This window comes from Tasmannia lanceolata, unplaced genomic scaffold (assembly GCF_043159265.1).
Source record: "Tasmannia lanceolata isolate RefF3 unplaced genomic scaffold, GAP_Taslan_0.1 ptg000015l, whole genome shotgun sequence".
NCBI classification, from domain to species: domain Eukaryota; kingdom Viridiplantae; phylum Streptophyta; class Magnoliopsida; order Canellales; family Winteraceae; genus Tasmannia; species Tasmannia lanceolata.
This window is the reverse complement of record NW_027518692.1, coordinates 63,407,899-63,421,105: the sequence shown is the minus strand read 5'-3', so window position 1 is coordinate 63,421,105 and position 13,207 is coordinate 63,407,899. Positions and strand designations below refer to the sequence as shown.

The 13,207-nt window shown below is 38.6% G+C and overlaps 1 protein-coding gene and 1 long non-coding RNA gene across 2 annotated transcripts; one reads left to right on the top strand and one right to left on the bottom strand.

Annotated features, from left to right (window-relative positions):
• Positions 1 to 4,664: 4,664 nt before the first annotated feature.
• On the top strand, positions 4,665 to 5,623 carry LOC143847274 (uncharacterized). Its single transcript, XR_013234989.1, has 2 exons — positions 4,665 to 5,305; positions 5,519 to 5,623. It is a non-coding gene; the product is annotated as an uncharacterized LOC143847274 (long non-coding RNA).
• Positions 5,624 to 6,327: 704 nt separating this feature from the next.
• Positions 6,328 to 12,947, bottom strand: LOC143892973 (putative terpene synthase 11). The gene is made up of 7 exons (XM_077397892.1): positions 12,489 to 12,947; positions 10,739 to 11,003; positions 8,331 to 8,703; positions 7,966 to 8,184; positions 7,714 to 7,852; positions 7,362 to 7,610; positions 6,328 to 6,817 (listed from the first exon to the last, which is right to left on the bottom strand). Exons 1-7 carry the CDS (start codon positions 12,759 to 12,761, stop codon positions 6,479 to 6,481), a joined length of 1,857 nt encoding a protein of 618 aa, XP_077254007.1. The 5' UTR covers positions 12,762 to 12,947; the 3' UTR covers positions 6,328 to 6,478.
• Positions 12,948 to 13,207: the final 260 nt, after the last annotated feature.

Here is a 13,207-nt window from a genome sequence, read left to right as displayed (position 1 = left end):
CAATCCGAAGACACGGAACCATGGACACACTTCGGGACCCATTATAGGATTCGAAATTATTATCATCACATCACATCAGAGTCAGACTACCAACAAAAGCCGGGGCGACAGTAAATCTGATTTTATTATACTATTTTATAAAAATACTCTCTAATTTTTATAACTTTAACTATTATTCTAGGTATGTTTTGTTAACTTACCAACTTCTCCAGGTTAACATGGTATCAGAGCAAATGCCTGGGTTCAAACCTCCTTGATAGCAAAATCCACATGCAATGGCTAAACTCAAAAGTGGTGCCACATGTGCCACGTGTAGGCCAACCCTAGAAAGTGGGGCCACACGTGAGGGGGAGTGTTAAAGTATAAAGATTAAATACTACCTCTCTCCAAAAGCTTGAGCTATTGGAGAAGTTAGTAAGTTAATATGTTTTAGTAATAAAAATCATCATGTGCTATTTTTCGAAACGATTCTTATTTTTACTAATTTTCATTCATCTCTATTGACTCTCGAGTCACCCTCTTCTCTTCCTTCTCTATTCTGTTGACCCTAAGTCCTCCCTAGCTCACTGTGTTGTCTCCGCTGCTGCCAACCCTAGCAGCTACTTGTCACGTTTGAGAATTTTAACTGTGTATAATGTAAGTGGGACTTGCTAGGATAAACAGTCCAATTTGAATTGGATTTTGACTGAGACGTAGGAAGTATGATCCGAGTCGATCCGACAGACAAAAAATTTGAATGGATCATGACTAAGACATAGGTGGATTCGATCTGAAGTGGATCCATAGACAGCCCTACTCAGTATAAATACATAAGATACGGTTAGAGGAATAAATTACCATATGACAGACATGAATAAATTATTGGGATAGCCATCTTAGCATCAAATTGGTGTCATACAAGCAGCGACCTCATGAAAAAAGACAGAATCTTTTGAAAAATGAGCCTACATGGCTGCTCTCACATGCATCATCCCACCCACGAAATGCCTTTTGCAATGGACGCTATCAAATCCCATGTAAATTATATACTAGTTAGCTATAGGAAATAATGATTTAACTAAATAAATTTGAAGACCTGATTCTCCTCTTGGAGTTTCGCGCTATACTATTTGTTTTAACAACGGCACTCTTCTCCTCAAAAGGAAAAAGAAAAAACAAATTTTGTTTGTATATAATACTGTTAAACCTATTGATTAAATCATAATTTTGGATTAGTAATTAAGTTATACTTTGCATTTTAAGGAAAAAAACATGTATTAGATACCCATGTGATACACACATTATGGAATGGGAAATGATAAATGCGCCCCTTTTCATTACTTCGGACACCTAGCTGCAGTGTACATGGCAATTAGGTCAGTCAAATCCTTCTGATGTGAAATGATAAATATCAACGGCTTTGAGATATCTTAAAGGATGCCTTTTTCATCATGATTGATCAAAGGGAGAGGTACCGTGGTGTAGGATGAGGTACCGTGGTGTATGTTATTTGTAGATGACATATTATCAATTGACGAAACCAAAGCTGGAGTAAATACTAAGTTAGAATTATGGAGAACTACTTTGGAATTGAAAAGTTTTAGATTAAGTAGGACTAAGACAGTACATGGAGTGTAACTTTAGTAATGCAAATAGGCGGGACGAGGATGTAGTAAATCTGACTGGATAGGAGGTACCTAAGAAGGATATCTTTCGCTATCTTGGTTCAATTCTACATAAGGAAGGAGAGATTGAAGATGATGTTAACCATAGAAATAAGAGCAGGTTGGTTGAAGTGGAGGCTTGCTTCAAGAGTTCTGTACGACCGTAAAATCCCTACCAAGTTGAAGGAAAAGTTTTATAAGACAGTTGTAAGGCCAGCCATGCTGTACGGCTCAGAATGTTGGGCCACCAAGAAGCAGCATGTGCATAAGATGCGTGCAGGTGAGATGCGAATGCTTAGATGAATGTGCGTCAACACAAGGTTAAATAGAATTAAAAATGAGGACATTCGTAAAAAGGTGGGGGTGGCACCAATTGGGGAGAAGATGAGATAGCACCGCTTAAGATGGTTTGGGCATATCCAACGTAAGCTTGTGGATGCTCGGGTGAGAAGAGGCGACTCGTACCAAATTGACGGAATAAAAAGAGGTAGGGGCAGACCGAAAACAACTTGGATAGAAATAGTGAGGAAAGATTTGATAGCTAGGAACATAACAAAGAACTTGACCTTGGATAGATTAGAATGGAAGAAAATGATCCATATAGAAGAAACCAGCTAGAGTCGGATAGATTCCTTTCACCTTCTTCTTGAAATTTTTCTAAAGGATTCATTTAGCCGACCCCAACTAGTTTGGGACAAAGGCAAAGGCTTTGTTGAGTTGAGTTGAGTTGAGAATTATCAAAGGACAATCAGATGGGTATATACTGACAATAATCATAGACCCAATTACCTTACATTTGATTGTGGGTCTATGCCGTACATGATTGTTTCCGTTAATGAATAATGGTCGTTCAAATAGTTTTTCTGTAAATAAGTGAAAACGTGTTACGGTAATCGTCATTGCTTGTATTCAAATTCTAAGAATTTTATGATTGAGTAAAAATCATGAGTTTCTTCCTTTTCCCTTCTCTACACATCAAAGCACTAGAATTTGATCGGTTTATGTGAAAAAAGTAATGCAACTAGATGTGAGCCCATCTCAGTCTTGGAATCAGATAGTCATGTAATCTTTGTCACATAATTAGGAAATTAAATCCCTTCTCTTCTTTATGGAAGGTCATGCATTCCATCCAATCTTTACCTACTCACTAAATAATCTATACATCGTTTAGGGCGAAGGTCCAATTGCTAAATCATAAAATTGAGCAATTGTTTCAAAAGAGAAATTTCCACCGTCAGATCAAGATTCTTTCGCTACACAACGTGATTCAATGTTTATTTTCCCAAATTCATGGATTTTCTATCCGGAGTTTTTGAAGGGGTATGATTGTAATTTTATTACCCAGCATGAGGGCAGAAAGGGACGGAAGAGGTAGTTGAGCCTTTGGCTGTTTTTACTTGCATCTCCGAACTTTGGAATTTCCATCATTTCCTCCGTTTCTTCTCGTTGCCTGCCAAATGCCATTCCGACACGATTCCCTTTCTGCCCTTTTCTGAATTCTGCATGCAATCCCAGAACCACCTAAAACCTGAAACAGGTTCAGACGCGTAACAAAGTAAATGGTGGATAGTACGAAATTGTCCTCGATTTATCACGAAACTCGAAAAAACCGTACGACTTTCATGTGAAGCGGTGAACGAAATTACCGAAATATCCCTTGCCAAATAACAAGGGATGGCTGTGGCTGGGCGACCTCACTCTAGTAGCCTTCCAAAGATCTGAACCATTCTTTTGATATGCCTTGCTTTGGATCTCCAACGTCATAAAAATACACATTTTCTTCTCTTCGCACTTGCCTCTCCTCTTTAAGCTCTAAGGTGTATAAAAGATAGCTAATGTGTATTACTAAATTCTAAATGTATAGCCTAGTGGGAAATGATATATTCTCCCCTCTTTTGACCTGGGACAGCCCCTCTATAGCCTAGTGGGAAATGATATATTCTCACCTCTTTTGACCTGGGACAGCCCCTCTAGTGTAAAAGAGTAGTCATAAATACACTAGAAGGTGATGATAGACACAAGAGAGCCCTTACATAACGAGTGGGAGAAGGCCTGTCCATTGGATCCACATAATTTTCAGTTACAGTTTAAAATCAGTTACATTTGATGACATGGATCTAGGCTCTTTATGCAAGGGCTCCCTTGTATCTATCATTCCTCCAATAAGCTAATTAGCATATCTCGATGTATATCACATACACAACTTGTTAAGTTCGTGCGGTGATTGTTATCGTCTAATCTTAAATATAAGATGTGATGAATGTGTGCCCCATCAATTGTTCGAGGTATAAACCTACTCTGTTTGGGCCCCACACCCCGACCATGGATAATTCATCTATTTAAACGGTATACAGTATAAAAGAAAATTGCAAAATACCATGGGCAAAAATTATTTATGCACAAAGTACATGTTTTTTTTTTTTTTAACTAATTTCCTAAAAGTAGAGACCTTAAAAGTTTCAGGTATTTAACAGCTAGAAAGAAATTTACATTTATACTATATTCAATTAGTTATATGTATACGATATGCAATATCTATAGAAAAGATATATACAATTTATATGGCATTTAATAGTTAGAGGAAGTCTAAATTGTAGGGAGCCCTTGCAAAAAAGAGGTGAAAGGGCTCGGTGTGCAGCCAATAGGGGAGCCCTTTCACCTCTTTTTTGCAAATGTGCAGCCAATAGGGGAGCCCTTTCACCTCTTTTTTGCAAATGTGCAGCCACTAGGGGAGCTCTTTCACCTCTTTTTTTGCAGGGGAGCTCTTTCACCTCTTTTTTGCAAGGGTTCCCTTCAGTCTAGAATTCCTGTAATAGTTAAAGAAAATTTTACTTCTGTAATGTTTTATAGATAACGTTGGGGCCAAATTGGAAAGAGTCCTTCTCAAATAGTCAAATGGGCTAAATTTTAACTGAGAATTAGAAGGTCTCCAGGAAAGGGTATTTCAGTAACTTCATCCAAGGAATCGCCATTTCAAAACCCCCTTCTACAGTTCTACCCCCGGTTTTGTCATTAGAATAGTCCAAAACTCCTTCAAAACCCTTCTTTTAAACGTCCTTCAATCTCAATGTTCTCTTGTTTGCAACAGTCATGGCAAAATTGGCCTTTCCTTGTTTGCAGTCATCTGTCTCAAACTTTCTAGTGTTAGGGTTTCTGTGTATTCTCTTCACCTTTCTGCCACTTTCCCACTCCCATTCCATCCATGATATCCTCCGCACCCACGGATTGCCCGCAGGGCTTTTCCCCAAGGCCGTGAAATCATTTACCCTTGACGATGCAGGAAACTTAGAGGTCTTTCTCTATGGGCCTTGTCTTACAAAATATGAGAACATGGTCTTCTTTGAGAGAGTGGTGAGGGGAAATCTCAGTTACGGAGGACTGACCCACGTTGAGGGACTCGCCCAGGAAGAGCTTTTCTTGTGGTTTCCTGTCATTGACATTATAGTTGATGACCCTTCTTCGGGTCTTATTCTTATAGACATTGGTGTTGTTCATAAGCAGCTCGCTTTCTCTCTTTTCGAAGATCCTCCCGATTGCAAGCCAGAAGGCGAAGGGGTTTTGACCCTTCAAAAACCCCAAGGTTCCTTGTTGTCAAGCAGGGGAGGTAAAATAGATAAAATATGGAAGAAAAGGACCCATGCACCTGCATAACTCAAAGTCAGGTAAAAGAATCTTGATTTCGATCGATCAGAGCCGTTGAAAGTTTTTCTTTCTTCTATCACTTACTTTTTTTTTTTTTTTTCTTTTTCTTTTTCTGAATCTATGGTTGAGATTTTATTGACTTTCTTTTATTTATTGTTTTTTTTTTGTATTTTTAGCTTAATTGCATTCATGGGTCTTTTGGGCTTTTGTTTAACTGAAAATTTATGTGGCAGGCAGGAGGTTCTTGATGAATAATGAGGGGCAGAAGGGATATCAAGAGTCGAGCAAAAGAGATCATTTGTTTGTTTTGTTTTCTTTTTATTGTCTTGAGTTTTCTCCTTTGAAGATGCTTAGGATGTAAATTTTGAAGCTTTGAATCAGGAAATCTAACAGATTAGGGAAAGGAAAGTCTAAGATATCCATTTGGGAGATGATTTTTTCACCCTCCTGTAGGATTATGCGCCCCCCTCTTAACGGACTTGTGGGCAGACCTTAGCCCTTTTTGACGTCAAATCAAGTTAGAGGGGTGCCCGTAATCCTACAGGGAGTGAAAAATCATCTCCCTATTCATTAAAATGATTCTTTATCGAAGTTTATGTTTAAAGCGCATGTTATATCTAACTCTAAAACTACTAGGATGGAAAATAGATTTTAATGGCATTTAAAAAGGAAGACAATGCCTTTGAGATTGGTTATTATCTAACTCTAAAACCAATGGTAGATTTACACGTATTTGTCTTGGCCTAAAGGGTATCTCGTGTTTGGTTGGTTGTTTTGCCTGTCACGATTTGGCGTATTGTTACTATTGTAGACTAGTAGTATCATATTTCACCAGGTGGTGCGACCTCATTGTAATACAATTTGTCCCCTACTATAGCCAGTGGCTCCAATCAGATGTTAGTCACATCCCTAATCAACCATATGAGATAATTAACATAGTTTTGAATTTGGAATTTTAGATAAGCTGTTTTATCTCATATTATCTCTTTGAGATAATCTCCATTAAGTTAGGTGCACCAATTACCCAATTAGCCTCATAATCACTCGCTAATTATCAATATTCACGTTAATTTCAGCCCATATCAGTCATACAGGTGTGCCCTATACTCTGATTTATACATAGTGTTCAGGCCAAATCTCATTACCTTACATTATCAAAGTGTAAAGTCTTCAATTGAGAGTCCTCTAGAATTCTATATAACAATCGAGGAAGCTAAGTTAGGGTGTGGAATCATCTCACGGTTATGGAGGATTGGTTTGACGAGCAATGAGCTGACGTGATCATCAACCCCTGCAACCCTGTCATCATCTCCATGTTGATAAACGACTTGGGCAGTTCTTGCAAGGTTCAACGAAGCTCTCATGAGAGCAGGAGGCAACGGACATGGAGAAAGTAGTTCTCCATTAAGCTCCTTCCATAAGCTACAAATGAGTTGCCTTATATGGTTTCGTGCATCTTCCTCCGAAGAAATTCCATTTTCTCTCTTGCAGCATTCTATGCTCGAAGCTAAATCCCCTCTTTCCACTTCTTCCTGGAACATTTCTTCAAAACAACTTAGCATTTTTTTGTTTGATAGTAGAGAATTATAGTAAGGAGAAAAAAAGGGGAGAACCCCGCGACCCAGATGGTCAATAGTGAACGAGAAAATATGCTATATATATGACATATATACTACCGAGATGGTCATATATAGTGGTCCGCCCTGGGGCCACATTCCTTTCCTTGTTAAAAAACAGGTTAATAGTGAACGTGAAAAAAGAACAACAAAATTATAAGAAGAAACCACAGGAATGCCAGACTAACACGCGCCCTTGCAAAAAAGGAGCAAAAGGGTGCCCCCGCACCCAAAAATAAAAATAAAAATGGTCAGTATCTATTTATGATGGAACCGAAAATTATGATCATAACTGTCATAAATGGATACTGACCAATGGGGCGCCCTTTTACAAGGGTTTTTTTTTCTTTTTCTTTTTCAAGGGCGCCGGCGCCTGTTAGTGAGTAACCAATAACCCCCAAGGAGGAAGAAAATAAAAAATCAAAATCATGATAGGCGTCCAAATGTTGGTTCAACATACCTTGGATGTCCCTAGATCATCCCAGAGTCTTAGAATCCCTCCAGAGCAAGAGAAGAGCTTGGGATAAGGCTCTATGAATCCTATTGCTTCTTTTGTGATTTTCCCTCCCATAAGAAAGAAAGCATGAACTAGTGCCATATATGTTCCTCCAGTAGTAACTCCATTTTTCAGATAACTTTCTAGGCTTGGTACATATCCCTCGCGAAACCATTTTGCTTCAATTAAAAAGGATTCAAATAAATCTGCCCACTGCAATAAGAACAAAGCCCTCTAGTTTAGACTACATGCATTTATATGCTTCCTTCAATCAAGGAACTGGTATAAGGGGAAAAAATAAGCAAACTTTAAATACCGTTTTCCTAAGGTGGGAGATGATGTTCCAACCGTGTTCTTTGAGGACCTTGTAACCCATCTCATTGATGGTATTATATAAAGCCATGTAACATATCTTCATGTATTCAGGAAGCTGCTCCATTGCACCAAGGTCCCATCTATAACATATAATTAAAATAGTTGTGGATATGAGAGACGGAGAGAGAGAGAGAGAGAGAGAATAAGTATTTTCGTCCCCCTATTTTTTTACCAAAAACTGAAAAGACTACACCTTTGAATTGCTTTGGTGAAGAGGATAAGTTCATCCAACGATCCATAGATATCGAAGATATCATCAACGACCAGTAAGAGAGCAATAGCTTTACACAGTTCAATCCGGCACTGTGAAAAGCATGGCTCCCAAAAAATCCCAACCGTCCATAGATGGCACTCTAATGGCCTATCTCGAGCAAAGCTTAGCTTCTCAACAAGACCCAATTCCTTCCACCACCTAAATTCTCAAAATCAATAAAAGCCAGTCATAAAATCAATCCAAATTTCGAGTAAGACAGTCAAAACATCCATTTTCCTAAGCCTCCTTGAAAAATCATAGTCAAGAACCTTGTGAGTTGTTACAAAAAATTACGAATGACTTACCTTAATATCTCCACCATCTCTCTTTGGTGCAGGCATTGAACCATGTTAAAATCCAAGGTTGCTAGCTCTAGGAGAACCGAGTTCCTTGAATTATTCTTGCCACACTCCTCAATGTAGCTTCTAGCTTCCAACCTCACCACCCTCATGTGCCTTGGAACCAATAGGGCACGCCCAATATCTCTAACAAGAATACCATTAGAGCTTAGTACTAATGATTCAAGATGATTTTTGGAGAACTCCATGGCCTCTGATAGTATGTCTTCTCCTGTTGCAGCCATGTAAGAAGCTTCGTATAAACTTAGCATCCCACATGCGTCTCTTCTCAATGCCCCCTTGAATTTCCCCCTCTTGTTCATGAATTTGTTGAATACATCTGTTTATAACCCAATACTAATATATACTTGTCAGTATAGATACAAAGTTCGGAGTCGGGAATAATTCAGTGAGGTAACCTTTTGGATAATTCTGAAAATGGCCCACTTGGAATGGATCGATAGTGAGAAGGTAAGGGAGCTTGGGAGATACAGGGCCAAAGGGCCTGTGTAGAGCTCCACCGAAACATAAGTGTAACACCAAAATAAAATAACTTTTATATATCTCAAAACAACTTAAAAGAAAACGCTTCATTTCTTCTCCCTTTAAGCTTCTCTCTAAGATAACTTTTGAAGCTCTTAAGCTTACAATCTCTACAAAAATGACTCCATAGACACTCCTAAAATAGCAAGTACATTAAACACTTTGTCATAGTTCCCATGAGTCATTTAGGTATCCTAAGCATCATCATAGAAATTCCCCATTGACTCTTTGATATTCTAGCCTAGAAATTAAGGACTATAGAAAACCCGTAAGACTCATATGTTTTTCACTCATAATAAGTACCCTAAAAGTTTACAGTTTGATTTACAGTTCTTCACAAAAAAGGACACATTGATTTTGATTTACAGTTTCCAACAAAAGATTCGAAGACAATGGGTGTGTGCTGTTAAAGTATAAAAGATTAAATACTGCCTTTCTCCAACAGCTTAAGCTATTGGAGACGTTCGTAAGTTAACATGGTATCAGAGCAAATGCCTGGGTTCAAACCTCCTTGATAGCAAAATCCACACGCAATGGCTAAACCCAAAAGTGGGGCCACGTGTAGGCCAACCCTAGAAAGTGGGGCCACACGTGAGGGGGAGTGTTAAAGTATAAAAGATTAAATACTGCCTTTCTCCAACAGCTTAAGCTATTGGAGAAGTTGGTAAGTTAACATGTGCGTGCGCGCATTTCTATTTTTCCATGTTTGGCAACCATGAAAAATTATGGGAAGTGATAAATTCACCCCCTTTTTTCATGTGGCACATCCCCAACTCTAGTATATTTACGACCATGATTTCAAATTTCGGTTTCTCAATGCGCATTCGGTCCTGAAATTTCAGCTGAAAATTTTGAAATTTGGGACGAAATCTAACGAAATCAAATTAAGTAATATTTTATCTCGTCCAAAATTTCAACCGAATTTAACGAAATTTCCATAATTTCGTCTGAAATTTTGGGAAAATATTAAATAATCAATAAAATCCATTTCTTTTGTGATATCCCTTAAATTTAGGACCGAAATTTCAGGAAATTGAAATTTCGTTCCAAATAAAGTAACCTTTCGGACATTACGGATTTCAATTTCGGTCTCTACCGAAACCAAAAATTTTGGTTTTCCCTCAAAATTTAAAACCTTGTTTGCGACTAGGCTTTTTATATATTTTTGAATGGTAATTATACACTAGAGGGGGCTGTCCCAAGTAAAAAGGGGGCCAAATATATCATTTACCCAAATGATTTCATAGCCAATTCGGTGAGAGGGGCTGAGAAGGAAGGAGAGGGGTAGAATTGAGGGGGTGAGAGATGGCATCAAAATTCCTAAAAGGTAGTGACTATAAAGTACATATTTAAAACTGACTTTTTACTTCATGCCCCCCTCACTCACTCCCTCCCTCTCATGTCTATCCATCTCCCGCCCATCTTTGCCGTCGGATCAAATAGCGGGGGACTTCACGCTCGTGCAGATATCAGATTTCAGTAGCAATTTACAAGACAATTCTAACCATCCAATCAGAAGGATTTAGCCATTGGAAGTACACATAGAGCCAATCTGATTGATAGAAAATCAAGGGTCCCACCTGTTCAAGGCAAATCATTAACCCTGTTCGATTTAGAATGTTGCAACCGAATGTGGGCCCCAATCCGATTATTCAACTCCAAATTCTCTATTCTCAACACTGGTAATCTTAAAACAAAATTAATGCCCTTTTTATCCACTTGAAATGGACGTGAACTTTGTTTTACATCAAAATAAATAGAGCCTTAAAAAAGGTAACCAGTGTAATTTTGTGAAAATCTTAAGAAACAGAAGGGAAAATTGGCACACGTACCAGGCGGTATATTGTAGCCATGTTCTCTGAGCAATCTAAAGCGAAGAGAGGTGAGGAAGAGGTCTTTATCATCTTTTTTAGTAGAGAACTGATAAAAAATAGCATCGATCTCCTCTTCGAAGTGATAAGCAATTCCCAGCCGTTGAAGGGTGTCTATCAACTTCATAATATCCGTTGGATCATTTCTTTCGGTTAATCTCCTTTTGGCTTCTTCTTTTAGTTCTTCTACTCTTTTGATGCAGTGATCAGTTTCTGAAGCTAATATCTTAACAGTGAAAAAAGACAATGAGAGAGAGAGAGACGATATATTTCCACTCTTAAAATTTGTCATGCCTCGAAGTTAGTTTGTCCTATGTGTTTTGAAGGTTAAAAGCAAGTGAGAATTTTTTATTTTTTTTATTTTTTTGAAGGTAAAAAGTAAGTGAGAAATGTAACATAGATGGAAACCAAGTAAATGGGAATGATGTTTTGATAATGGCACCCATTTCTTTATTTTCCACTTTCTTCTTCCGAGTTCTAATTGTTTGAGTTGGTATTCTTGGAGTGGGTCCCACTTGGGCCTTTTTAAGTGGGTTATGTTTTCTCTGTATTTAGGTTTTTTAATTATTATATGAAAGAGAGGGTTTGAAGAAGAAGGGAAAATGCAGAGAGGAGAGGAGAAAAGGCTAGGGCACAAGAGGGATTTCCTCTAGGGGCTCTACGAGAGCTTTTGTGGTGGAACAAAAGCTAAGGTTCTTCTTCTACTCAAGGTTGAGGAAAAACCCACCCCTAAAAGCTGTTCATTAGAGGGAGGGTACACATTCCCTTATAACCCATCCCCATCCATTTCAATTATCCGATGTGGGACTATTTGCTTTTGCCCCTCCATGCAGAAGCAACGTGGACAATCTCGCGCCATCACGCAACGGATAGGTGGGAACCACGAGATACTTTTTTTTTTTTTTTTCGGAATGGTTGGGAACCACGAGATACTACATCGGGGTTTCCGAGATCTTCCCCGATGGACAATACCCTGCCCTCCGAGGCAAACTAGGGTTACCATGCCCTGAGCTCTGATACCATTTGTAGGGAATTTAACCGGGTAGAACTCACCCCTAAAAGCTAGCCATTAATGGGAGGGTATCCATTCTCTTATAACCCATCCTCATCCATTTCACTTATCCGATGTGGGACTGTTTGCTTCTGCATGGAACCCCAACACCTAACTATAAAAGGAATGCATAGAGGAATGCCATTATTAAAGCAAGGGAATAGAGAAATTGTCTCCCTTTACCAAAAATGCCTAAACTTCTTCTATGCAATAACTCTTCCATGTTTTTTTTTTAAATTTTCCAACAACCAGCACAGAAATAAAAAACGGAACCAACAAGCATGGCTCTCTTCAGCGATGGATTCGTCCTATCTATGTGGATCCATTATCCAGGACCATTGATCTCGTGGGCCATACTACACAAAATGCAATGATTGAACAATCCTAGCCATTTTGAATGGGACCCTTCTCACTTTTCTGTTCAGACATTCACAACTGACTATTTCCACGCCACTGTTTAGCCGGCAAGATGAGAACGAAAAGAAGAAAACCAAGACAATGGGTTCTTCTTTATTGTTAAAAAAACATCAAGAGAAAACATTCATTTTCATTGATTATTCATCACAAGAAAGAAAGACAGCAAGACAGAATATATATTAATATATACATACACATTGTGTGTACAAGTGTTTCATTTGATGGTAGAGGCTAGAGACATACCGTATGTTGATGAGAGAGAGGTTTAAGTAAGTTGTAGTCTTGGAACAAGGGGCTATACACCGGAGGAAAGCTGTAAGAACCACCTTGAGCACGTATTGAGAGCTTTCTACATGAAGTTGAAAAGTCTTTCCTTCCACCAGCAGAGAAAAGCTGCAGCTGTGAGGAAGAAGAAAGATAGCCTCCTCTCAACCCTGCCATTGTTTCCTCTACAAAGAAGCTAATGGAAAACGATGTTATGGGTTTTCTCTTCTTAGTTTTGGGGGGGGTGTACATCTATATTAAGAGCTACATTGAAACTCCACTTTCTCAGCACTTTATTACGTTTGACTTTCCATTTCATTGATAAGAATACTGTAGACAAAAAGCTGAGGTCCCCCCCCCCCCCGCCGCCCATTACAAAAAGGAGTCTTGCCTTCGTCGGGAAGTGGACAGAAAAGAAGAAAAGTGGAATTTGCCCTCAGAATTTCCTTTCTCTGGAAATGATAGGGGAGTGATAAATCGACCCCATATATCTTAAATAGACTCCCCATGTGTCTTTCTCTCTCCTCTGGGTTAGAGAGAGAGAGAGGAGAGAGAAAGACACATGGGGAGTCGATTTATCAATTCTCCAAAATTATGGTTAATATAGAAGGATATTATAATAAATTGAAGGTCCCTCTGACTAAAAATTGAATACTATTGGTTCAAGTTATTGTATTTTGTGTGGACAAAAAGTGGAA

Coding starts and splice junctions, on each gene's coding strand:
- LOC143892973 (XM_077397892.1), bottom strand. CDS start 12,761: ATGTACACCCCCCCCAAAACTAAGAAGAGAAAACCCATAACATCGTTT. Junction 7,611..7,713: donor TCTCCCACCTTAGGAAAACG/GTATTTAAAGTT, acceptor TTCTTATTGCAG/TGGGCAGATTTATTTGAATC. Junction 6,818..7,361: donor ATGATCTAGGGACATCCAAG/GTATGTTGAACC, acceptor GAAATGTTCCAG/GAAGAAGTGGAAAGAGGGGA.